Source organism: Caretta caretta, chromosome 10, assembly GCF_965140235.1.
Source record: "Caretta caretta isolate rCarCar2 chromosome 10, rCarCar1.hap1, whole genome shotgun sequence".
NCBI lineage: Eukaryota > Metazoa > Chordata > Testudines > Cheloniidae > Caretta > Caretta caretta.
The window spans coordinates 57,263,393-57,291,154 of NC_134215.1; the positions used below are offsets into that span (position 1 = coordinate 57,263,393).

Consider the following 27,762-nt stretch of genomic DNA (forward strand, 5'->3'; position numbering starts at 1 on the left):
CCCTATTGTCTAGTTCCAGCTTCTGGCAGTCAGCGGTTTAGGGACACCTGGAGCATAGATTGCATCCCTGACCATCTTGGCTAATAGCAATTGGTGGACCTATCTTTCATCAATGTATCTAATTTTTTTAAACCCAGTTATACTTTTGGCTTTCACAACATCTTCTGGCAATCAGTTCCACAGGTTAACTGTGGATTTTGTGTAGGGAAGTACTTCCATAGACAACCTTAAGGTTTCAGAAGCGCTGAGCATCTGACTTCCAGGGGTTTGCAGGTGCTCAGAACAACTGAAGTTCAGAAGATAAGTTTTATGTACAGGGTGACAATGTGAGTCTATAGCAAAGCTGGAAAAAGAACTCAGGACACTTGAATCCCAGTTCTGTGCTTTATAATCAAAAGACCATACATTTAGTTATGAAAGTTAAATGTCATAAATAAACAGTATGTCACAACAATTGAAAAATTAGGTTGAGAAAGTGCAATGACATATCCTCAAGCCTCAGTGGCAGAACTGAGGCAGGTCTACACTACGGGCTTAAGTCGATCTAAGTTACGCATCTCCAGCTACGTGAATAACGTAGCTGGAGTCAACATAGTTCAGGTCGACTTACTGCTGTGTCTACACCGCCCTGGGTCAACAGGAGAAACTCTGCCATTGACTTAACTTATGTTTCTCATTCTGGTGGAGTACCGGAGTCAATGGGAGACCCGCTAAATTGACCCCCAGTGGATCGATCACCACAGCGTCTATCCATGGTAAGTGTAGACATGCCCTGAGATAAGGAGAAGATGTATGAAGTGTTGTTGTAGCTATGTTGATCCCAGGATATTAGAGAGAGAAGGGGGGTGAGGCAATATCTTTTATTGGACCAATCTCTGTCAGTAAGAGAGACAAGCTTTCAAGATTACACAGAGCTCTTCTTCATATCTGGGAAATGTATTCAGAGTGTCACTGCTAATTACAAGATGGAACAGATTGCTTATCATAACTAGTTAACGCATATTTCAAGGCACCGCTCAAGGTGAAGTGTTTGGTTAACAGCTGTGCAGTCATGGGGTGGGAAAGGAAAAAAATCCCTCCCAATGACAGCATTGCTGCCTGCCTCAAATTTCTACAAGACAATGGACAACATGCAGATGACCCCAAATACATTGCCAAACATGACCCCAAATACATTGCCAAACTCATCCATTTCATCCCCACCCATAACAATTTTATATTCAACAACAAACACTTTTTCCAAACCCTGGGAAAAGCCATGGGTATTAGGATGGTTCCCCAGTATGCCAACCTCGTCATGGGCCACCTTGAGGAAGAATTTCTGGGTAAATGCACCAAGAAACAAATGATATACCTGAGTTACATTAATGATATTTTCATCCTCTGGATGGACAACCAAAACTCCATCATAGATTTCCACCACAACTTCAACAACCACCACCCATCAATTAAACTCTCTCTAGAATGCTCCCACACTAGCATCAACTTCCTTGACACCACATTCAGCTTCAGCAGTGACGCCCGACAGACAACTATATACAAGAAACCCACAGATTGCCACACCTACCTTCACAGATCCAGTAACCACTCCAAAATACACCAAGATATCTGTTATCTACAGCCAGGAACTCAGGCACCAGAGACTATGGTCCGAGGACAAAGTCCGGGATATACACCTTAACACACTTAAAACCACCTTCAAAAAACAAGGACACTCCACCAGAGAATTAAATTGCATCATGAAATGGGCCACACAAAATATCCCAAGAGAATCTGCTTCAATATAGAAATAAAACACACTTCGACAGCGCACTCCTACTTGTCACCTACCACCCCACACTGGAACCCATACAGGGTATCATTAAACAATTTCAACCCATACTCAGTGGGGACCACATCCTGAAATACATCTTTCCTGAATCTTCTTTTCGGGCCTACAAACAACACCCAAACCTCTCCAAGCTCATCAGCAGAAGCCAGCTTCCCACAGACTAGGACACGCCAACTCAAAGCAGTGTCAGTCCCTGCCAGAACAACAGATGCAATATCTGTAGACATGTCTTCATTGCTACGATGATCAACACCCCCCACAACACACCTTTCAAGATCCATGGGCTCCTACTCCTGTGTATCACAACAGGATCTCATCCAGTGCACTAAATGTCCGAGTAACAACTGTGTGGGTGAAATGAGACAATCATTACACTCTCGAATGAACTCACATAGAAAAATGATAAAAGACAAAAACACCATATCACTGTGGGTGAACACTTTTCAAAAAGCGATCACTCTATATCTGACCTCTCAGTGCTCATCCTCAAACACCTTCAAAAGATTAACCTGGGAGCTTAAATTCATTACTTTGCCAGACACTAAAAATAATGGACTAAATAGTGACACTGGATTTATGTATAAAGAAAAGGAGTACTTGTGGTACCTTAGAGACTAACCAATTTATTTGAGCATAAGCTTTCGTGAGCTACAGCTCACGTCATCGGATGCATACTGTGGAAACCTGGATTTATGTATGCAGTTGTTGTAGCCATGTCAGTCCCAGGATATTACAGAGACAAGATGGGTGAGGTAATATCTTTTATTGGACCAACTTCTGTCGGTGAGAGAGACAAGCTTCTTCAGCGTAAACTCAAACATTTGTCTCTCTCACCAACCAAAGTTGGTTCAATAAAAGATATTACCTCATCTACCTTGTCACATTGGGTTTATGGCTTATTACAACAATCAATAACCCACTTACACACGCACACCCATTTTCCTCACACAGCTGTTACTGGAGAGGGTTTAACTGGCTATTTCATCCACCCTGTCTTTCTAATAAGGAAAAGATAATGGTGAAAAATTTCTAAAGTACTTAAGTCTCATTTTCAAAATCAATTAACTCACCTATGAGCCTAAATTCCAACTGGACTTAGATGCTTTTGAAAATGTTACCCCTTGAACTTTCTGTTTATATATTGTTTTAGACGCAGTTTTAGTGCTATCTGCTGCTTTTAAAATTCTGTGTCAATTTCAGATGATTTATACCCTTACCAGGATTATTCCTGTTAATACTGACTTCTTACTGGTCTTGAACATTCAGCCTTGAGATGGCTGGCTGGAGTTCCACCATAAAATTAGGCCTATCCACTACAGTTTACTGCTCTGTAACCTGGCACAAATCTCATCTTCAACAGGCTAGCTGACTTATATTTCAGTGAAACTGTTTCCTGTTGTTTAGTGTCATATATTTTGACAGTGCATTCTTCATCACTTGAGAAATTCACCCTAGGATTCCAGGTGGCTTTTGGAAATCAATATACAATATAACCTTCCAAATTGTTAAATTATTCTGAAATGCCTACAGTTCTGATATTGAAGGCTACCAAATTGTCCTCCCAAAGCTGACTCTAAAAAGGAGGTGGAACAGGTGGTTGCTTAGAGCAGCAGAATGTTCAGGGACTGTTTGTATGGGTGACTGATTTGGTATACTAGATTAGCTAGCTTGCCAGAAGCAATAGAAACCCTAGTTAACCGTATCCAGGAGCGGATTTACGATGAAACAAACCACAGTAGCATGGGGCTCTCAATGACAGGGGGCCCCCCAAAATGCAGGACAAATATCTGACAACCTGCCTCTGAGTCCCAGACGGCGGTGCAGCAGGGCTTAGGCAGGCAGGCTGCCTGCATGCCGTGGCCGGTGGCCCCACGCCACTCCCAGAAGTGGCCGGCTGCTGGCATGTCTCTGCGCGCCCCTGGTGCAGGGGGGAGGCGGCTCTGCATGCTGCCCCTGCCCTGGGCAGCGCATGGAGACCTGCCGTCCCCCTCCCACCAAGGGGTGCATAGAGACATGCCAGCAGCAGCTCAGCAGGGCTAAGGCAGCTTCCCTCCTGCTCTGCCTCCCTCCCTCTGTGCCACTTTGCTCCCAGAAGCAGCCAGCATGTCCCTGTGGCCTCTGGGGGTGGGGTGTCTCTGCGCACTGCCCCCGCCCCAAGCACCAACTCCGCAGTTCCCATTGGCCGGGAGCTGCAGCCAATGTGAGCTGCAGGGGTGGTGCCTGCGGGCAGTGGTGCGTGGAGACCGCCCTGCTCCCCCCTCCTAAGAGCTGCTGCTGGAGGGGTGTGTGTGCCGGTCACTTTGGGAGCCACGCTGCCTGAGATAAGTGCCTCCCTCTTGCCCCCATCCTGCACCCCAACCCCTTGCCCCAGCCTACAGCCTGCACCCCACACCCAAACTTCCTCCCAGAGCCCACATGCCTCCCACACCCCAACCCCCAGCCCAGAGCCCACAGCCAGCACCCAAATTTCCTCCCAGAGCCCACCCTCCACACCCACTGCCCCAATTAAGGTACCTAACTTTATTTTCATTTACTTCCCATTATTTATAATATAGGAGGAGGATGAAGAAAAGAAGAATGCAAAATGGAGAGGAGATAAGAGAGAATGTTCTTTTTCTTGGCTGGGTCCTGTGGGGGAGGCCCCAAAAATGAAGCTCCACACAGGGCCCTGTGACGTTCCCCTGGTGTTATCTGGACCAGTGATCTTTCAGGTCACTACAATCCTTTACTCTGGAAGCCAGCGTTACCCTGCTCTGCTGTGAGAACCCCCACTCCTGGGTTGTTCACGCACAGCCTCTGGCATGTGAGCTGCTCCTTGGATTGTGCAACCAAATGACACTAGCCAATATCTCCAGTCCCAGACACAACCCTAGGAAGCTCTGTCTTGCAGTGTCCAGTTATGCCTGCTGGATGCTGCAAGCTTATATGAGTTCGTCAATTTAACAAAGAAATTGATATGCACCAGGCTTGTTATCCCAAGGGGAGTTTCTGACACACTTCAAACCAAATGCACTGCTTCGGGTAGAATAAACAAACAAATGTATTAACTACAAAGATAGATTTTAAGTGATTATAAGTCAAAGCACAACAAGTCGGATTTGGTCAAATGAAATAAAAGCAAAACACATTATAAGCTGATCTTAACATTTTCAGTGCCCTTACAAACTTAGATGCTTCCCACCACAGGCTGGCTGGTTGCCCTTCAGCCAGGCTCTCCCCTTTGATCAGCGCTTCAGTCGCTTGGTGCTGATGTATGGAGATGGAAGAGAGAGGAAGAGCATGGCAACGTCTCTCCTTTTATCATGTCCTTTTTTCCCTCTTGGCTTTGCCCCCTTCCCCCTTCAGAGTCAGGTGAGCAGTCCCAAACTGACCAAAGGAAGGGGGGTGACTGACTTTGTCCAACAGATCCTTTGTTGCTGCCTAGGCCAGTGTCCTTTGTTCCTGTGAGGATGGGCTGGGTTTGTCCTATACATGCCCTGATGACGTGTGAACTGCCCCTCTGCTCTTGGAGAGTTTTTGCCTGGGCTTGTTGTAAGCCATGAGGATACATTTTCAGCCTCATAACTATATGAATTAAATTAAAACCTATAACATTACCATAACAACAATGCTCAGTACATCATGAGCCTTCCGAAGACACCCGACATGACAAACTTTGCATTGAATACCATACAATCATAGTATAAGGATGAATGTGGGGGTGCAGGGTATTCACCTGAGGTACAGAACATCACAGGCCCTACTAACTCTAAATCCACCACTGCCTGTATCCCATGGTGTATTATGATTAACAATGATTGTTTCTAACAGTGGACATATAAAATAGAATCCTCCTGGTCCTGGTGGAGTGATGGGTAAGGAAGGCCTGGGGAAAGCCATGGAAAGTGCAGCAGTTCCACCTCACAGGAGATCATGCAAATGTGATTTTTTTCTTCCAAGTTTTAAGTAAAACTCCGTCAAAGTGTCAAGTTTCCCCTCATTTTGTGTTGAAACCCTATAAGGGCACCAATTTTGCAATGTTTCAGTGCAAAGCCATAACTCAGTATTTAGCTTGCAATGAAACACAAAACCAGTCTAATTTTGAAGGACATGTTGATAGAAGTGTGGCCAATGCCTAAAGAAGCGTTTATTCCTCCTCCAGTTTGTTTTCCTTTCACATGATGCAGCTGCTTCAGATTTCCTAAAAAACATGTGACTGCCAAAAACAAATTGGTTTGTTTATAAGCAATCAGGCACTCATTGGTCAATACAGCATGCTATTATATTTGCAGACATGAATATAAACCCAGACATTTTATGACTGGAAACTATACATAGAGATTAGAATTACAATAAAACAAGCTCATATTTTATCACAGAACACTGAAGTTAAGTATAATAGTGCACCAGATTTCACAAGCAATTACTAAAAATGTTTCCCCCCTCAAGGATTTACATACATCTTTAGGAGTCCAACTCTCACCAAGGTTAGGACTCTGAGGAGGGGTCTAATTGTTCACATCACTAACTGTGGTAGTGCAATTCACTGTGTTGTGACTTGGTACTGTCCCTGGTCACACATAATTCCTATTGCTAGCCTATTATTGCTCTTCCACCACTAGTGTATTTCTAGCCATCACCCTACTTCTAAACACATCACACACTTTTCCCTTGGTTTAAAAAACTTAGCCCTGCTCTACACTGTGGGTGCGGGGGTCGACCTAAGATACGCAACTTCAGCTATGCGAATAGCATAGCTGAAGCTGGCGTATCTTAGGTCGACTTACCTGGCCATGAGGATGGCGGTGAGTCAACCGCTGCCACTCCCCCATCGACTCCGCTTCTGCCTCTCGCGAGCTGGAGTTGCGGAGTCGACAGGGAGCACGTTCGGGGATCGATCACTACCCGCCGATCCGGGTAGTGAAGACCTGCCCTTAATGTGTAGTAGCCTGTGCCTTCCAGTACAGTAACCAGTCTGAAGGAAAATCTTCATTGGCATCTCTCTGGAGAGGTCCTGTGTCAGCTACTCCCCTTGTTCTGGTGTATCAAGGCAAGAAAAGGTTAAGCAATTACTTGACATAATAAAACTCCCTGTTGTTGGGAGCAGGGGCATAGCTCTTGGATCTGAAAGATAATGAGCATCTATTAGGACAATAGAGGTTAGAGCAGTCACTTTAAATAAAAATAAAGACACCAATCAGGTAATACAAAAATAAAGTGGGAAATAAGCTGAATTTATAGAATAGTTACTGCATTTTTACTATTCATCTGGGAAAGGTTTGGCTGGTTCACTCTTTTAATGTAACTACCAATTAACCACTAATTCTACAAAGTTTCGAGTGGTTCTGCTGCATTAGCTCATTTAACTCCACACTGACTAATTTTCCTATTTGTTTAGTCCAAGTGGTTTAAACATGCTTAGTATCTCAGACAAATAGGAACTGACCATTTCTATTTGGGACACTTATGACCAGATTTTCAAAAGAAATCAGCATTGCTCCCAGTACGCTGATCTCCTTTGAAAATCTGGCCTTTATTTGGGTGCCTAAATGGGAATTGGGCTCTCTTGAAAATTTGGCCCTTCACCTATTGCCAGTAGATCACTGCTTGCTTCACCTTGGAGTATATTCCAAAAGCACTAGTGTCCAATTTTCACATAGTTTAGATGAAATGCAGGTGAATGATTTTTGTAACTTTGTTTTCTAACTTTTCATAAATAGATATTCATTTTATTTTTGTGGCCCTCCTGTAGTACATAAATTGGAGAGGATTTGCACAATCTTCTAAATACTGCAGGAAATAATGTGTGGGATAGGGATGGGGTCTGGAGAAGGGGTATCAGCAGAAATTGGCAAGTTTTACCAATGCTTTACTAGAAAACATGTTACTTGTTTCTTTGGGTTTTTTTTTAAACTTCAGTTAAAGCTAAAAATTGTGGCCTAAAACCACATGAAATGAGTGGGGAGAGGGGGCTTAGTTTAGCTCCTCGTAGACAAATGTCTACACTGCTGTTGTCACTTACCTGGAAGCCATGTTGACTGTCTCAGTTTAGAATATGAATTGGAGACTGAATTATCAATGTAACTCCAGGTCGCACATCAATGTGTGGAAGCTTGCACAATCAGTCTACCTGTTCTACCTATCCTGTGAATAAACACAGAAATTCAGGCCTGCTGCTCCCAGAGCAAGTGGTGCCAGATCAGACATCAGTTTTACCCAGAGGTCATTCTGGCTTTCACAAACACTGGTATCAATTTTTTTTAAGAAGGTAGGGAATAAAAGGGTCTTCAAGCTGAACTGTTGAGGGAGGGAATTTGGGAAGAAAAGAAATAGCACGCCTCTGAATATCAGGGTGGGTGTCACCCAAACTTGTATTTTTGTGGGACTACAAAGCAACATAACATATGTGTGTAATCTGTAAGAACTGGAAGGGAAAGAATGGCTTTATCCAAATACTCCCTCTCTGTACCTTTGGGTAGAGCACTCCGTGGGACTATTTTTTCATTCCGCTCCCATCCGCTCCTACTATTATGGCAGCAGGTCCTGTGGAACTGTGGGATCCCAGTCCCGCTGCAGGGCTCTACTGTAGTCCTGTGCTGGGCTGTACCTTTGAGCTCTTGGGAGCCTGGCTTTTACATAGGAGGTTTTTACTTATGAAAAAAACAACATGGAAAACCAAAAACTAAAATAAGAAACATTTGGGTTTTACATTTGCTGCTCAGATCCTTTGTGGGTAGCTAATCTGTAGTAAAATCTCACAGCACAGAGTGGGATAGCTTGATACCTTCCCATTTGGTATTTCCTTTGTTATTTGAGACATTAATCCAGCTCAGACATAATCATTTAAAACAGAAGACTATGGAGAATTTCTGGAAGACTTCACAGACTAAGCTTGTTCCCAATTCTGTTTTGTTTGGGAAGCAGAAAAGTAAATTAGATTGTCAAATGAAAATTACTTAGAACTAAGGAAATTGTTTGCAGGATAACCCTGCTCCTGCTTCCCCGCCCCTCCCCTCACCGTATATTTAACTATACCTTCCTAGGGTGCAATATGCTGAGTGGATACAAGACATATTCCCACTCAGAGAGACAAGGTGAGTGAGGTAATATATTTTATTGGACTAACTTCAGTTTGTGAGAGAGACAAGCTTTTGAGCTTGCACTGAAGAAGCTTGCCTCTCTCACTAACAGAAGTTGGTCCAATAAAAAATATTACATCACCCACCTTATTTCTCTAATATCCATTAAGACATGGCTACAGCAACAATGCACATTCCTGCTTAGTTGGTTTGAAATACAATTATTTATGGGAAAGGAGTACTTGTGGCACCTTAGAGACTAACCAATTTATTTGAGCATGAGCTTTCGTGAGCTACAGCTCACTTCATCGGATGCATACCGTGGAAACTGCAGCAGACTTTATATACACACAGAGATCATGAAATAATACCTCCTCCCACCCCACTGTCCTGCTGGTAATAGCTTATCTAAAGTGATCATCAAGTTGGGCCATTTCCAGCACAAATCCAGGTTTTCTCACCCTCCACCCCCCCACACACAAACTCACTCTCCTGCTGGTAATAGCCCATCCAAAGTGACACTCTCTACACAATGTGCATGATAATCAAGGTGGGCCATTTCCTGCACAAATCCAGGTTCTCTCACCCCCTCACCTCCCTCCAAAAACCACACACACAAACTCACTATCCTGCTGGTAATAGCTCATCCAAAGTGACCACTCTCCCTACAATGTGCATGATAATCAAGGTGGGCCATTTCCAGCTCAAATCCAGGCTTTCTCACCCCCCCCTTTTTTTCCGGGGGACACACACACACAAACTCACTCTCCTGCTGGCAGTAGCTCATCCAAACTGACCACTCTCCAAGTTTAAATCCAAGTTTAACCAGAACGTCTGGGGGGAGGGGGAGGAAAAAACAAGGGGAAATAGGCTACCTTGCATAATGACTTAGCCACTCCCAGTCTCTATTTAAGCCTAAATTAATAGTATCCAATTTCAAATGAATTCCAATTCAGCAGTTTCTCGCTGGAGTGATCCATCGGTGATCTTCCTGATAACACCATCCTGGCCACTATGGATGTAGAAGCCCTCTACGCCAACATTCCACACAAAGATGGACTACAAGCCGTCAAGAACACTATCCCCGATAATGTCACGGCTAACCTGGTGGCTGAACTTTGTGACTTTGTCCTTACCCATAACTATTTTACATTTGGGGACAATGTTTACCTTCAGATCAGCGGCACTGCTATGGGTACCCGCATGGCCCCACAGTATGCCAACATTTTTATGGCTGATTTAGAACAACGCTTCCTCAGCTCTTGTCCCCTAAAGCCCCTACTCTACTTGCGCTATATTGATGACATCTTCATCATCTGGACCCATGGAAAAGAAGCCCTTGAGGAATTCCACCATGATTTCAACAACTTCCATCCCACCATGAACCTCAGCCTGGTCCAGTCCACACAAGAGATCCACTTCCTGGACACTACAGTGCTAATAAACAATGGTCACATAAACACCACCCTATACCGGAAACCTACTGACCGCTATTCCTACCTACATGCCTCCAGCTTTCACCCTGACCACACCACACGATCCATTGTCTACAGCCAAGCTCTGCGATACAACCGCATTTGCTCCAACCCCTCAGACAGAGACAAACACCTACAAGATCTCTGTCAAGCTTTCTTACAACTACAATACCCACCTGCGGAAGTGAAGAAACAGATTGACAGAGCCAGAAGAGTTCCCAGAAGTTACCTACTACAGGACAGGCCTAACAAAGAAAATAACAGAACGCCACTAGCCATCACCTTCAGCCCCCAACTAAAACCCCTCCAACGCATTATTAAGGATCTACAGCCTATCCTAAAGGATGACCCAACACTCTCACAAATCTTGGGAGACAGGCCAGTCCTTGCCTACAGACAGCCCCGCAACCTGAAGCAAATACTCACCAACAACCACATACCACACAACAGAACCACTCACCCAGGAACTTATCCTTGCAACAAAGCCCGTTGCCAACTGTGCCCACATATCTATTCAGGGGACACCATCACAGGGCCTAATAACATCAGCCACAGTATCAGAGGCTTGTTCACCTGCACATCTACCAATGTGATATATGCCATCATGTGCCAGCAATGCCCCTCTGCCATGTACATTGGTCAAACTGGACAGTCTCTACGTAAAAGAATAAATGGACACAAATCAGATGTCAAGAATTATAACATTCATAAACCAGTCGGAGAACACTTCAATCTCTCTGGTCACGCAATCACAGACATGAAGGTCGCTATCTTAAAACAAAAAAACTTCAAATCCAGACTCCAGCGAGAAACTGCTGAATTGAAATTATTTTGCAAATTGGATACTATTAATTTAGGCTTAAATAGAGACTGGGAGTGGCTAAGTCATTATGCAAGGTAGCCTATTTCCCCTTGTTTTTTCCTCCCCCTCCCCCCAGACGTTCTGGTTAAACTTGGATTTAAACTTGGAGAGTGGTCAGTTTGGATGAGCTATTGCCAGCAGGAGAGTGAGTTTGTGTGTGTGTGTCCCCCGGAAAAAAAGGGGGGGGGGTGAGAAAGCCTGGATTTGTGCTGGACATGGCCCACCTTGATTACCATGCACATTGTAGGGAGAGTGGTCACTTTGGATGAGCTATTACCAGCAGGATAGTGAGTTTGTGTGTGTCGTTTTTGGGGGGGGTGAGGCGGTGAGAGAACCTGGATTTGTGCAGGAAATGGCCCACCTTGATTATCATGCACATTGTGCAGAGAGAAAAGGAGTACTTGTGGCACCTTAGAGACTAACCAATTTATTTGAGCATGAGCTTTCGTGAGCTACAGCTCACTTCATCGGATGCATACCGTGGAAACTGCAGCAGACTTTATATACACACAGAGAATATGAAACAATACCTCCTCCCACCCCACTGTCCTGCTGGTAATAGCTTATCTAAAGTGATCATCAAGTTGGGCCATTTCCAGCACAAATCCAGGTTTTCTCACCCTCCACCCCCGCACACAAATTCACTCTCCTGCTGGTGAGAGTTGTCACTTTGGATGGGCTATTACCAGCAGGAGAGTGAGTTTGTGTGTGGGGGGGTGGAGGGTGAGAAAGCCTGGATTTGTGCTGGAAATGGCCCAACTTGATGATCACTTTAGATAAGCTATTACCAGCAGGACAGTGGGATGGGAGGAGGTATTGTTTCATGATCTCTGTGTGTATATAAAGTCTGCTGCAGTTTCCACGGTATGCATCTGATGAAGTGAGCTGTAGCTCACGAAAGCTTATGCTCAAATAAATTGGTTAGTCTCTAAGGTGCCACAAGTACTCCTTTTCTTTTTGCGAATACAGACTAACACGGAAACCTGTAATTATTTATGGGGCTCAGTTAAACACTTACGTATTGAGAACTATATAGGTCACGGTGTTAAATAGGGGACCAGCATATATTTTAACACTTAAAGGCAGTACTTAACTTGTGCCAGGGCTGAGCCCCAGCACCTCTAAGCTTGGCAGTTCATAGCTCCAACATCGCTGGCCTTGCCACTTCAATTATGAAAGTAAAAAAATTGCTTGAGCCCTGGCACCTCTTTCGTTACAAAGTAAGCAGTGTTTAAAGAACCCATGTAATTTACATACAAAATTAGCTATCAGATTTGTTTGCAAATTATGATTCTTGTACATATCAATACACTGCCAATTCATAATATTAGAGCAGAGAGGCATACTGGGGAGACCAATACGAGAGCTGTGTACAGCAACATGACCATTTTAATCAATCAGTTTAGTAGCTGGGGTCTGGTTTTAGGTTGTCTCACAAAGAGACTAAGATTTATATCTGTTATTTGCAGGCATCATTTAGAAGAGACTGAATTATTTTTATTTTTCAGATTCAGGAGGAAATTTGGGACACAAGTCTTAATTCAGAAAAATACTTAAGCATGTGTTTAAATCCTGAATTTTCAACCACTCCAAAATTATATTTTGATTAGTAATTAGTATTAACAATAGTAGTATTATTCAATCAGTATCATTTGTAACAGTTAACTCACTTTACCTTCTTCAAGGTCCCAATTCAGCAAAGCACTTGTATGCTTAAATCAGGTATTTGCTTAAGTGCTTTCTGAAAGGTGCTGGCTGGATGACAGCGGAAAGTAAATTACTGGTGTTAATCCATGGAACAGTTACAAAAGCAATATGTTTCCCACATTGCCCTACCAATATGCATCAGGATGGTGAGGGGGTAATTTGGTTTCCATTGCCCATTCAATCCTTGGCCTCTCTTGAGAAGACCAACAGGAAAGGCAGCTAGTGCCAGTTGTGATTGTTTTTTTATAATGTGGACAGCTGGAACTAGGCAGAAATCACCAGCTCAATAAATCACTAGCCCCACAGATCACCAGCACTGTAATTCAGATAGGGTAGACTTTCTGTCACCACTGACTGGAGCGAGATTCAAACTAGGAGAGACCAGGTCTGTGTCCCATCACAAGTACCTTGAGTCATCCCTTTAAAAATGCAGTAAGGGTCCACTAACCAATACAGAGCCATCCATTCATTCACAAGGAATATTCTATACAGTCTAGCAGCAATGCATAACTTCTCCTAGCTAATGAAATTATATATTAAAAATAAAATTGCAAATGCCAATCAAGCATATGTTTTCACCATGTAACAAATTGTTATTTGTGGTTTTCTTTCCATGTGTAATATAATATAACAGCTTGTAGCTGTTTAAATTTAGTTATGCACACATCTTTCAGAAAGCTGCACGCACATCTTTCAGCAAGCTGCACACTTTTTCTTGCTTTTTAATAATCCAGACACAAAATATCGAGTGCAGCTAAGAAGAAAAATGTGAGTAATAAGAAAAAATAGACAAAGAAATCTAGAGTCTGCTATATGCAAAATACCAAACTGAACACTGGCATGTTAGGCTTGTTTGTTTTTAATGGCAGCAGTAGAAGCTGCCCAGGGTGTTGAACTGGTAGAATTATTCCTCGTGGAGAAAGATTCCAGGGCAGAGTGCAAGGGGAATAGCTAAAGTTGTGTGCTAAGTGGAATCTAATCCAAGATGAGCAATGAATAACTGCATAGCATCTTTACGTTTGTGACAAATGTGTCCACCCATCTATGTATAGTAATAAACAATTTAGTTAATGCAATGTTAAGGTTTCAGTGTTAGCAAAGTTTAGTAATTAAGTCATGAAACGTGAAAATTAATGCTTGGTGTATGCATTATAATACAATACAATGCAATGTAATATAGTTGCAGATTTTTCCTGCAATTTTGGTGGTACCTTTTCATTTTCAATAACTAGAGGCCAAAGGAAAACCTCAAATCTGAAAACTTCCCTGACCTTTTGTGAAATCTGGATCTGAACTTTCATAGATTCATGGATTTTTAAAACCAGAAGGGACCATTATGGTCATCTACTTTTTCCTTGATGTGCTTTGACTACTTTGTGGTAATTTCTAAAGTCATCCGTGATCATGTAATTAATGACTGTATCTTAGGTTTCATATTCAGTAGATAATTGTCAAATGCCTGTAACTTTGGTAGATTCAATCAAAAACTTTTTAATCCTAGCAAAAGTCCTCAATGAGACCTACATCCATGGTAGGTTTCAGGCTTTCTATATCAATTGGTTTTGCAGTAGGCTTGTGTTCTGGGAAAAAAATAATAGCATGGTTAGACATTTTTTTAAATGGGAAAGGGAGTCAGATCAAATTTAGAAATAAAATTTAAAAAATCAAATCTCCTCCTAGCCGTGATCCAGGAGGAATATGGAGCCCAAAGGGAATTTTAAAAAAGAAAGTGTGTGTGTGTGTAGGTTTAGAAAACATGCTTTGGGTTATATGGAGGAAGTGTACAGTTAAGAAGTAACACTGAAAAAATGTGAACGTCAACGTACCACAGAATCAAGTTCTCTGGAAATATTACAGTCAATAGTTTTGCACTGAAATTATTTGTTTAATAATTAGTGATGGGTTAATAACGATTGGGTTAGGGTTTGCCTGACCCTTTCATGTACCTTTTTATCACCCTGTGGTGGCTCTAGCTGTTGTACCCTGCAACATGACCAACAGACTTCAAGACTTGCTCTGCAGCCCACCTCAGTACCAGTGCCAGGGGTCTAGGAAAGGCGTCCCAGCCCCCATCCTCTTTGTCAGCCGTAGGCTGTCACTATTGGTATATAAATGCAAAATGGTGCACCCAGATGTGAAACAGGGTGTCCTGCCTCAAGCATCAAAGTTTGAAAATGGAGCCATACACGTCTCATATTGTTTGTCAAATTCATCCATTTTCCCTTCCCTCTGCTCACATATATAAGGAAATAAAACAAATCTGGGGTAGAGGAGAAGAGCTTTGAAGAACTACCATGACTTCATTCTGCTCATTGTCCTTATAAGTTACATCCTTCCCTCCCCACCTCATCCCTTTCATCTCTCTTGTCCATTTAGATTGTAAGCTCTTTAAAGCAGGGACTGTGTTTTATTATGTTTGTACAGCACCAAGCGCAATAGAGCCCTGACATGATATGGGGCCTTTTGGCACAACAGTAATACAAATAATAATGAGCATTGAATAGTATCATTAGCACTTCCAGGATTGTTCCCGGTCTTCATTTAATTGTGTAACCATCGGTCAAAGAAAGGGACTTACGAGTGTCTATTTCGTCTCCCATTGTACAGTGTTCTGCGGAATGTGGTGCAGGAGTCCGAACACGGTCAGTAGTTTGTATGACTAACCATGTCAGCAGTTTGCCACTGGAGGGCTGTGGGAATAACAGACCCTCTGAAACCATCCCCTGTGACAATGGACCCTGTGTGGGTAAAGTGGAGTGGTTTGCTGGAAGCTGGAGTCAGGTGAGTTTTACATCAAAATGATATATTTATATTTCTATCACCAATTTTTTATCGATACAAAAATGATTTAAAGTGGGAAAGTATTTTGGTTGTGCACCTTTTGGACTAATTGTCTTCTCATAGAGTATTACAAACTGTGTTTATTCTTTGTTCCTTTGATATGATGTATATTTGCTGTCATTTTCTCCCCCTGTTTTTATTACTTGGATGAAATTATTATGACACTTGGATGAAAATAAGATTTTTGTTTCTTTGCTCCTTTACTACGACACTTGTATCTCTCAGCTGGAGACGTAAATCCAGATCTTTGTGTCACTGCCACAGAGCAGCTGGGGATTCCCTTGCAGAGGAATCCTCATGTGACATAAACCCAGCAACCAGCTCTGTGTAACACTTCCCTCCTCCATGGTATAGGTGATATTTCCTGGGTAGACCAGAGGCACAGAGGGGTATGGCTGGAGCACGCTGCTCTGGCCAGCAAAGCTGCCCGTAGCAGGGCCGGCTCCAGGCACCAGCTTTCCAAGCAGGTGCTTGGGCGGCATTCAGAATGGGGTGGCAGTCCGTGTCCCTCGGCGGCAGCTCCGCCTCCCTTCCTGCCATGGCGGCTTTGGGAGGCAGCTCTGCTACTCCTCCAGGCGTGGCGGCAATTCGGCGGCGACTGCTGGGGGCAGCAAAATTGGTAGAGGTGCCCCCTGCCCCATAGAGGACTGTTCTAGCCAGCATAATTTAGATCATCCCTTAGGCTGAGTTAACTTACACCAGGGGCCTGTTTGGTCCCAGGATCAGAAGCATGGACAGCGAAGTTAGAGCTACTCATTACCCCAAATCCAGGTATGCAGTTCTCATTTGATGACAACACTGTCACCAGTAACTAATACGATATTACAAATCTCTAACTGTAAGTGAATTATAAGCAACAAAAGTTAATGAAACAGATGTTTTTTCATGAAACGTTCGTTCATTTTAAAATAAAAAATGATAAACATAGGCTATATTCCCGCAACTTTCTCTGAATGGAGTGTTTTTCACCAGGTATCAGGGTGTCCTTAATGATAAGTTTTTCACCAAATAGCAAAAAATTCTGCCATTACACTTGAGGTTTGCAAGTTTAATGACTGGTTTCAGTGACCAGTGAAAAGAATTTGTTTATTTTTTAAAAAAGAGTGGATAAGGTTTTGTACTTCTTTGCCACAGTTAAATATATTCAGTAATACACCATTAAACAGATATAATAAAACTCAACCTTTACTGTAGAACTAGCTGATGATGCTCAAGAACATTAATGCTTGAAAGAATTACAAAGGACTCTTCTCTACTGTCAGCCCCAGTTCAAGAGATAATCTCCCTGTTTAGGGCCAGTCGACACTTTAAATGTTTTCCTGGCATAATTATGTTAGTTAGGTTTCATTTTTGCCAACCTAATTATTCTGGTAAAACCCCAGTGTAGGTGCAGTTATACTGGTAGAATGTGCTTTGCCAAATCAAAATAGGCTATGCTGATATAAGCACTTTCACACTGGTATAACTATAGCTACACTAGTGGGATTTTGCTGCTCTAACTGTGCTGTCATAGCTAAAATGGCAAAACTTCTAAGTGTAGACAAAACCTTAGTCTCCTTTTTGGAAATTGAATGACTTTGATTTAATCCCATTAGAGTACTGTACCTTATGAAGTATATATTGACCCAGCTTCCTCAGAAAATGTGGACATTGCTTCTGGCATTTAAGGCAGCTCAAAAATTCAAAACCAGCATTCTTCTCTTCGTACCCTTCATCATAGAGCCATTGAACACCAGAAGGGAGGCATGTAGCACTAAGCATGCCAAAGCACTAAGCATGAATAGACAAACGCAAGTGCTAAAAACAAGTTATTTTTGGTTTGGCTCCCCTGAGTTCTGAAGTGGCAGGTGAAGAGAACAAAATTTGGCCAGTGGCCAGCTCCCTGGTGCTCTTGTACTAAGATAAATTCTTCCCTTGTCCCACATCTCAATGTTTCTTTTCATTCTAATGGAAAAATATTGTTCCCGGCGGTAGAGGAATTTCAAAAGCTGTCAACTGGAGCCCAAAGAGTTACATCCCCTTTGTGTGGAGTTTTATATAACCTCTAGAGGTTTTCAGACTGCTGGTACCTACATTCCATCAAATTATTAGGGAAGTGCTGGGCCTGTAGTTTCAATGTATCAGAGATTTCAAGATCCCCCCGGAAAATAAAGGATGCTTAGATGGTGATTAAAGGGCTCCTATTCTGAAAATGCTTTGAAGTTGTGAAACACAATATAAGTGCTAATTGTTGGTATTTTTAAATAGTCACAATAGACTTAGTTTTAAAAGATGTTTAAATGTAATTGTAATCATATTTGAAATCTGCGTTGTATTACACAGAGTACTTCATACACACGAATAGGTGCTTTGCGTCTGGTCCTGTCCCCATAGAAGAGAAGGGAGCTGATGTTGCATACAAGCCTTACATGGCAGTTTTCTTGCACGTCAGGCTGCATGGAAATACCAGCTTCCTTCCATTGTAACTCTCAGGAGCTTCTGAAGTCAAGTGACATAATCTGAAGGGTTCAAAATGTACCCAGCACAGTAAATCTAATCATTCTGGGTCCTGCACGTTGTTCCAGCAAGAAGAATTTGGCTGTCAGCAATCAGATAACAAATCACGAGGCCTTTTCAACATAAAAATGCCATTTTTACGACATATAGGGCTTTCTGCAGAAAAGGTGTGGTCAAAAACGATACTAAGGTTGTTAATGTCCATGCAAGTGCCAACAAAAACTGAGGCCATGAAGAAATGACTTGTACAGAGGTTGAAATGAAAGCAACTCCAATGTAGCCCAGCTGTCAGTATTGTCCGCACATTCCTTCAGAGCAAAGACTGAACTCAGAGGGTCAATGGGGCAAGAAATAGTTGTAAGCCATAAGCATGCTTCTGGTGCACCATCCCATGTTCAGATATGATTCTGCCCAGAGGCCTTTTCTAGACATTGAGCCACAATGGAGATAGACTAGAAGCTTGAACACTGCACACATGAAATATATTATTTGTATTTTTAATCTGTATTCTTTACAGCATAGGAATTTCTGAACATTTGAACATCAATACAATTAATAACACATTTAACAACGTAAAAAGGGAAAGAGTAGAGTAAGGGGAGAACTGCATTGATTTAATAGATCTGAAGTATCTGTGTTCCAAAGAACAGAACATCTCAGAGAGTAACCAGAACACCTCCTTTACGAACAATGTGCCTGTTTTGTTGCTGCGCCATTTAGGTTACATATAGTACAGAAGATGGAAGACACACTTTCCAGCAACTTCTAGTGAACCCTTCCTGAGGAAGGAGAATCCCCTCTATCTGAAAACATTACTGCATCTGTAATGGCACCTGCAGCTCCTTTTCTGATGGGCAATGGCTGTTTCCTGTAGCAAATTCTCTCAGGCATTAACAACATTTGAGGATATTGTCTGTTGTTGTGTCTCAGCTTTTCCCCTGAATTCCACATGCTGATGTTTGAAAATGTTTGAAAACATGAAAAAGATGTTTTCCAAATCTCCCTGCTCTTTGATCATAGGCAGCCTTTCCTTTTAAATGTACTCCGGCAACTGAAGGGTACCTCAGTGAATTGCTGTCAACCTAAAGACATTCAAAAAATTGAACTCTGGACATCAGCAGTTGTGCGGAAAGTACACAGGCCTTTTACGTTTTTCCCTAGGCCTGTTCAGTCCATTTGTGAGAGTTTGGTGACACACAGTGCTGCAGTTAGGAGCTAGATCCTAGTAAGAGGATACATGCTGCTTCACAAAACTAATTGCAACCAAATCATCAGTGAGGATCCTGTAAATAGTGGGTATTTTGTGGCTGGGAGTGGAACTTGATGAGGGCATTAACATCTGCATATATCATAGTTACAATGAAATAGTCTTCAGTCTCCTCGAGGTCGTTGAAGTGTTTCTTGACATCAGAGCCCATGTATGTGCAAGTGGTTTTCTTGCAGAAGTGGCTAGAACGCATTCTCTACAAAGAATTGCAGTCGGAAATATATTCAGAATCACATATGTTGCTGTGCACACAGTTTAATTACTAGTTAATGATAAATCCTTTTACATTTATTGACAGTTGTTGCTCAAGTCCTGGATGTTCAGACCTGTTGTGAAGAACAGAAATTATTATGAAATAAAATTATACTTTTAGCTTTCACAACCATTCTCAAGAAAATCAGTAATAAAATACCATCAGGACTCCAAGTGCTTTTCAGCAAACTTGTCCTTTATTCAACAGATTGTCAGAAACCACCTCTAAATTACATTATCTAAGAGCTATACCAATAACAATATTTTAAAAAATAAGAGAATAGAATTTCACTGATACGAGACAATGCAGTGGTTATCGCCGCCAAACCTAAATCTGGGAAGCAGAATTCCAAAGTTTTAAATCATAAAAGCATTCTTTTCCATTGAAAACACATATCACAGGGCATAAGTTGAAGCAATGCTCAAGTATGTGTTTTGAAATGGAAAAAAGAGGCATTTTAAGTTTTTAAACCAGCTATTGAGTCTAACATGGCTGCCATTTTTGGTTCATTTATAAGAAAAGTTCTACCTATGCCCATTTTAAAATGCTTAGACAGTTCTTTTTCTCAGACTTGGCCACTGCGTTCAAAGCAGATGAATCTGTCATCAGTATTAAACAATTAAATCATCTAAATGAATCTCTTGCAAAAATCAAGAATGTCATTCATTCGTTCAATTTTTTCCTGATTCCAAACTCATTTACTGTATGGTAACTCATCAAAGATCTTAGCAAATGTAATTTATTATTTTGTACCTATTCTGAGTCCTGTGGCAAACCTTATTCATAATCTGTGCATGTGTTTCCTTTGTAACTATTCAGGAACAGAAGAAAATCTCTCTCATATTTCACCCAGGACACATGCCAAAAATCTATTAGTGCTACGTATCCTTGCAGTTAATATAAAATACACAAAACAAGGATCATTTTATATAGTCTGCTCAAATAGACATATGTTGACAATTGTGATTATTGATTACAAATTGGTAACACAGAGGACCTGTTTCATAGCTTTAACTACACATCTGATCTAGAACTAAGCCAGAGTTTTAGTCTCTCTGAAACATGAGACCCCCATATTTCACTTACATTTCTTTGTCACCCCTGAAGGTTCAAACTGCACCCAAAACTAAAAATCTCTTCATTCTTATCACACAAAGTCTCCACCCTAACAATGACTAGTTTGAAAAGACAACACTGTGGGGAATTTGTATTACTTAAGAGGACACTAGTGGGAGTGGAATGGAGTGGCTGGACAAGTGAGGTAGCATACCGCTGAGATACTAAAAAAGCAGAAGATAGTGTGCAGCGCTTGTCCATTAGTATAGCTTGTGTTTTAATTTGCCATTTCCTCTTGTTTTTCTTATTTCACTGACCTATCACAACTTGGTACCCGTTGTCCTTGACAAAGTCACCACCCTGACTTCTCCATTGAGTTAAACAAGTTTAAAATAGAGAAAATGAATCAGAGCTATTGAAACATTGGATCACATTCTACTTGTATAAACATACTGGCTGCGCTGAAGTTAATGGCAAAACTCCTATTGACTTCAACAGAACCAGGATTACTACCAGAAATTCCACATATAACTGCATCTCTCTGAAATAGTATTATCCTAAGAGGATATGAGCTCTATTCCACCCAGGGAAAGGAGCGCAGTCAGGGCAGCTTCTGGAGCTTTGGCTGACTATTAAAGCTTTCTGGGTAGAATCGCTGAAGGAGGGGAATGGCAGTGATGTTCTATGTAACAGTTAAAGAAAATGCAGCTACATTGTTTCTCCTGTTGTTTATTCTGTTCAGTAGCTGATTTACTCACGTTCTTCCTGATAAGAGTATGACACAGTGCCCATCTCTGTGCTGTTACGGGTAATTTGCAGCCTTTCTGCTGCAGGAATTACATGATTCTGAGCTTTTGCTATATGTGCATGTTAGAATATCCTAGGTAAACTGTATGCTGATTTTCTCAACACACCCTGTACTTTTTCATTGGTGCCAAGGTTTTTGTGGGTATCTGGTCGAGGGATCACAAAATTCCACCCAAAACATAAACAAAATCCCCATTATTAATAACACTCAATTGTTTTAGGCCAGAATAAGCCTTTGAAAATCATACCCCTTTATTCAACACAGAAACCAATATGCTGCTGGAATAATCTTCTAAAAGCCTTTCAAACAATGCCAGGAACAGTATTGTGTGTATTTAACCTTTAAACAAGCAATAAGAGCCCATGTCAGCCAAATTTCCATTTCAGCCTGGAACCAACACCACCTCACATAGATATGTGCAAACACTGAAGGAAAACCCTGGCAGATTCAGGCATTTTCTAAAAACCACACACAATATGAGAATTTGTAAGGCTGAAGAAATGAACTCTAACCTTCAAAGGATTCATGATTATAATCCTGCTTGAATCAGGAGCAGTATCAGTGAACACATCCCTCCCTTTTAAAACAACAAACAAACAAAGAAGTGTGCTGGTAGCAACAGAGTGTTGGATTTTTCTAGGAGTACTAAAAAGAAAAGGAGTACTTGTGGCACCTTAGAGACTAACCAATTTTACTGATTGTAACCATACCAAATAGGGTATTGCCAGACTGGATCAGATCCAAGGTGCATTCCCTGTATCCTGCCAGTAGTCAACACCAAATACTTCAGAGGAAGGTGACCTCGCCCCCCAAAAGCAGACGTGGGATATAGTCTCTCTCTCTCTCACACACACACACACAGAGGGGTTACATCCTGATCACTGCCTCTGTATTGTTGCCCCCTTTAAGGACTTACTCTGCAATTAGTAGCAGAGGAGCAAGAAGGGAAAAGTTTCCTGGATGGAGTGGGGAGCAGGAAATGGCTGGATGAGGTCAGAGGTGCAGGGGGGCTGCTGTTCCAGCTAACTGGGAGAGTATTTATATCCTGCGCAGAGCCGGAGGAGCCCTCTTTCACCTGGACATGGTTGGCAGCACCCTCCCAGCCATGTAATCATAGAAGAATTGGGTTTCCTCTTGGCCTGCTCTGGGCATTACACTAGTTGCCCTTTTCCTTTGGGGGCTGGGTCACCACTAGTCTGAGTGAGGTGGGGTAGGTTTTTTTTTGCCTTCCCCACAGCAGGTTTGGGACCCAGAGATAGTGGAGCAGGGAGGGTTATGTTTCAATGTCACGCCTTAGTAAATAAGACTCACGGCAGATGTCCAGTGCAGGTACAGTATACTCAGGATCATCCGAAACGCTATTATCCAAACCTCGATATTATCCAAATACCTTCCTTGTCCCCGCATGTACTTAATGCTGGGGGACAAGGAAGGGATTCAGATGATACAGAGGTTTGGATACTACAGTAGAGACACCCTGACCAGGACTGTGAGGACGAGGACATGCCCCAGGCCAGGTGGGAGGCCACCCTGCTTCTGAATGGCTCCTGCAGTAGCACTGGGAGCTCTTTACAGCCCCGCTGTCATGGGAATGAGCAAGAGGACCTAGACAGCAGAGCTGCAGAGGGATCCCTGTGCTGCCACAGGGCCAGTGACACCCGATCCCTACAGGCACAAGGTGCAGGGAAGGCTGGTAGGACAGAGCAGAGTCCTGGATATGTGCAGTTATTTCACACATTGTGTGGTCGTTTGGTGAATATAATCAGTTAGGGTTTTTTTCTTTTGCTCAGTGTTTGCAAAAACAAACAAGTCAGTGTCAAACAAAATGTCATAAAGATTTGTAACACTTTTGGTAACATAAAGGGTCTAGGGAGGTTTTGTATAGAAAGGAAAAAATCCATCTATTATAATATTAATAATAATAAATACTCATTGTAGGCACTTGTAGAAAACAGTGAGATCTGTGTGTAATGATAAGCCAATTGGCTATCCTCCTCTTTGGTTAGGTTTTCATCATCTGTCTTTGAGGATGCTGTTGGGTTTGTCTTCTCATCTGCTCTGACTCTTTGAGGAATGCTTTGGTGAAGACACAAGTCTTGCAAGGACTAGACTTTTCCTGGTCTCATTTGGAGGAGTGTTCCAGAGCCTACTGGCTGCTGTAGATATTGGGTACAATGAAGTGAACATTGGTAGGTGATGTGGCAGGTCCTAGGACAGCTAGTCCTTGAGATAATATGGTTTAATCACATAAAGGCTAAATAGAGCAATTGGAGGTTTCTGATGTAGATCCAGAAGTTCTTGAAAGATGCAGAGCACCAGTGCAATTTGTTCTCATCAACTCAACCCACTCACTTTGTACCAGCTGCAGCTTCCTCTTTAAACGTCTTATCTTGATCCAAGAGTTACAATAAGTAAGAAAAGAAGTGATGAATGCAAGAGCCATCATGACCAGGCCATATGCATAGAAAAATGGATGGAGTGTTTTTGTTAGCCAGAGACAGAAGAAGAAACTTTTGATGACTCACCTTTTGTGTTAGTAATGACCCTACACTATGACCATCAGGCTCCGCACTAAGTTTTTGTACAGTGTGTAGCACAAGGGGGTCCCAATCCATGGCTGGAACTCCTAGGTGTCACTGCAGTATAAAAAACAAATACTAACTGCAGGTGGGCAGATAAAGGTGCTCACCAGGTCCTTGAAGCAATTCCCTTTTCATTTACCATTACGTTGTTCTTTCTAAAAAAAGAATGAGGAGTACTTGTGGCACCTTATAGACTAGCAAATTTGTTTGGGCATAAGCTTTTGTGGGGTAGAACCCACTTCCTCAGATGCATGCAGTTCTTTCTGGGGTTCTGCTTGAGTCAGCTGTTTTCCATCCAGGCTCCAATTTGCACATGCACTGAAAGAGGTAGGAGAACACATTGTCCATAGCCATAGCTTATGAAAAGAATTAATATAGCTGCATGTCACCAGGGTAATGCTGGCATTACAGCTTGTGTCATCACAATATCTCTTAATGGTAGTTAATAGATGTTAAATAAGAGCAATTATTAAACCCTGTAGGACCTACATGAACTTTGGAGAGGAAAAGCAGCTGCACAGGTGGCATACAACAACACTACACTTAGACAGCAGAGGTCCGTAGAGCCGAGTGTCCATGACTCAGTATGCTTTATTCCTGGCATCTAAGAGCGCCACAGGGTTTTTACTAATTTGGTGCAGCCAGGGTTAATTGTGGGCAACTGTACGACCACCGCCAGTCCACAACTGGGCCGGGTCCCCTCCCGGCATCAAGTCCAATCTTCAGAGCTTGATGTGCAGGGACTTTGTTTAACCAGAAGGGCAGGCAATGTGACCAGAAAGTGCCAGCAGACAGATTGATGATTGATGGCCACTGATTATTTCAGTCCTCTCAAGGCCAGTTCTCAATGATACAATCCCTATTAATGATAGTCAAACCATCTTATCGTCACCATTGGCAATGCATATTAAAAGCCTCCAGACGTCTTGTTTAAGCAACATTCATGAGATGGAACTGGACACATCACCTCCCACCCAGCAGTCCCGCAGCATATTTAGCAGCATGTGTCTTGGAGCCTGACGGTACCTCTGGGCATCACTGTCTTTTATCCTAGTTTTATGCATTCTGTTGGAAGGCCAATGGAGGCAACCCAGTGTTTTCTTTTTGGCTGCATCTGTGATGGAGGCTTAGGGAGAATATTTTAATATTAAGACCCATCTTAAACCATCGTCCATTTAAGATTGTAAGCATGAAAATATTGTTATATTCTTGTAATATGAAATTACATATTCACTCCAATATTCACAAGACCTTTTGTCTGTTAACACTATTTCAGACAAGAGCTTGTGCATATGACCATTCATGGACAGCAAAGGAGAGGTTATATGCACCACGAAAGCAAATTCATGATAATACATGGTAAAAAACCACCTCCCCCGTGCCTTCACCAGCATGCCTACCATTGCTGCCACCAGTGGAGAATTAAAAGGATCTGAGTTTTGCTAGTGCTAGCTAGGCCAGTAGTGTAGAAGAGTTGGATGATCAAGCAATATTCCCGCAACTTCCCAGCCCTGTATCAACAGTTCACAACTACAGAAAGCCTGTAAGAGAGTTCACCAGAAAATGTTTGTGGTGGTGATAGCCTTTTCCTATGAAAAGAAGTAAAGCTCTTTCATTGATGTCATCTGATCTGTATTATATGCTCATACATATGTTCCCTTCCACTAATGAAAACCAAGGCAAAACAGAAAGTGTTTTTTAGGCTATTGTCATGCATTTGACAAAGTGGAGGCTAGTTTGCTGGCTGTAAGTAAATATTATTAATTGGTTCACAGGCTAGGACATAAGGTAAATTTTGTTGTGAGTCTCTCTTTAGGCCTTAAAAAGAGACTCTAATGTACAAGGTTGTGATTAACATCCCTTAGTATTCTTAGGATATATCCTAACAGATTAGCTTCCTGATTTGTGCCTTGTTCAGCCTGTGCCTGTGAGCCTTATTTTCAGACGGTCACTGTAAGCTAAATTGGCTCCTGAAACCTAGTGAATAAATATAGGGTTCTCAGTGTTTATCCTCAATGTTCCTTTTCACAGAGCCTCACAGAAATTTGTATCCCATACTGGCCTGGTTCAAGTTATATGTTATCACATTACGAACTTTAAAACCAGTCATGCTCAAATATAACAAAATGTTTCTTTAGAGTGGAAAGCCTCCAACTTATTTCAGTTTAATATCATAGACTGATATTTTAGCTTCGTGAAAGTGTATTGTCTCAATGTTTAACCTAAGTTTGCTATAAAGTTTACTTCATGAGCAAAATAAATCCTTGTGATAAAAAAGTGTGCAATAGTTCTCAAGACAGCGATGGACCTTCCTCTTCCTATAAGTAAGAAAAAGAAACTGCCATGTAAATATAATATGCTGAGACCAAGTACAGAAATCAAACAACAGCTGTGAAATGTAAAGATAAAGAATCCTGTGTTTACACCTTTTGCTTCTTTACTTTTAACGTAGTTTGGGAAACTAAGCTAATGGTGTTGTCATGGCTTTAGTCAGAGTATGCTTTTTGGTTTGGTTTTGGTAATGTTCACATTTGTTGGAATTTCATGCTCTGAATTCAAATCAACAGTTACAGCTGTCATATCCTCAACAGGAAACACAAAAGTTTCCTGGCATAATCCATTCAGAATGTGATTTTGTTTAGAAATTTACTGGGGGAAAATGTTTTGTTGGCTTTCACTAAATCCTCCAAGTGTGTTTCTGATAACCCTTCTTTATCACGTGCTGACTAAATAGTATGTATCTTTCATTGCTTCTGAGTGATCTACAAGATAGGTATTGCAGTTTAGGGGGCAAACTTTTCAAAACTAAATGACAGGAATCTAAGTCCCATTTTCCATGTTATGTAGGCATTCAGGAGCTTAAGGGGCTTGCTACGCAGTTTTTGTACTGCTTTATCTATGCCAGTTTAGAAACCAAAACAATTAAGGTGGTACAACTACCTAATGTGGATGCAGTTATACAAGTATAAAACTTCTAAACTGAGATAATTAAAGCATTGTAAAAACTGTGTGTAGACTAGCCCTAATTCTCATTTGAAAGTCAATGAGACTTAGGCACCTCTGAAAATTTGACCCTAATTTTGGGTAACAAGACCGGGTAGTACCTTAGCTGCTTCAGTACGACAAATGTAAGGATTTCTTTTTTTAAACCAAGTAATCCTGTTTCCTTATGAAAAAAGAAAAGGAGGACTTGTGGCACCTTAGCGACTAACAAATTTATTTGAGCATCAGCTTTCGTGAGCTATAGCTCACTTCATCGGATGCATCATGCTCAAATAAATTTGCTAGTCTGTAAGGTGCCACAAGTACTCCTTTTCTTTTTGCGGATACAGACTAACATGGCTGCTACTCTGAAACCTGTTTCCTTATGGACAGTTTTGAAAAATGAACTTTGGTGCCCAAATAAATAAATAAACAATAGAAATCTTGTGTGTCATTTGTTTACTGGTTAGCCATATGGAACAGTACAAAGGATAGAACCTGTAAACCTAGAACTTGCAAGTTCATAAAATCACAGAATACCAGG

The 27,762-nt window shown here is 41.9% G+C and overlaps 1 protein-coding gene across 2 annotated transcripts in view; it reads left to right on the forward strand.

Annotated features, from left to right (window-relative positions):
• Window positions 1-27,762, forward strand: part of THSD4 (thrombospondin type 1 domain containing 4) — a 612,634-nt gene that overhangs the window by 566,261 nt on the left and 18,611 nt on the right. For both annotated transcript variants that reach the window (XM_048867069.2, XM_048867070.2), the window contains one exon: window positions 15,541-15,714. In XM_048867069.2, coding sequence (XP_048723026.2) covers window positions 15,541-15,714 — 174 coding nt within the window. The remainder of the gene's footprint in view (window positions 1-15,540; window positions 15,715-27,762) is intronic.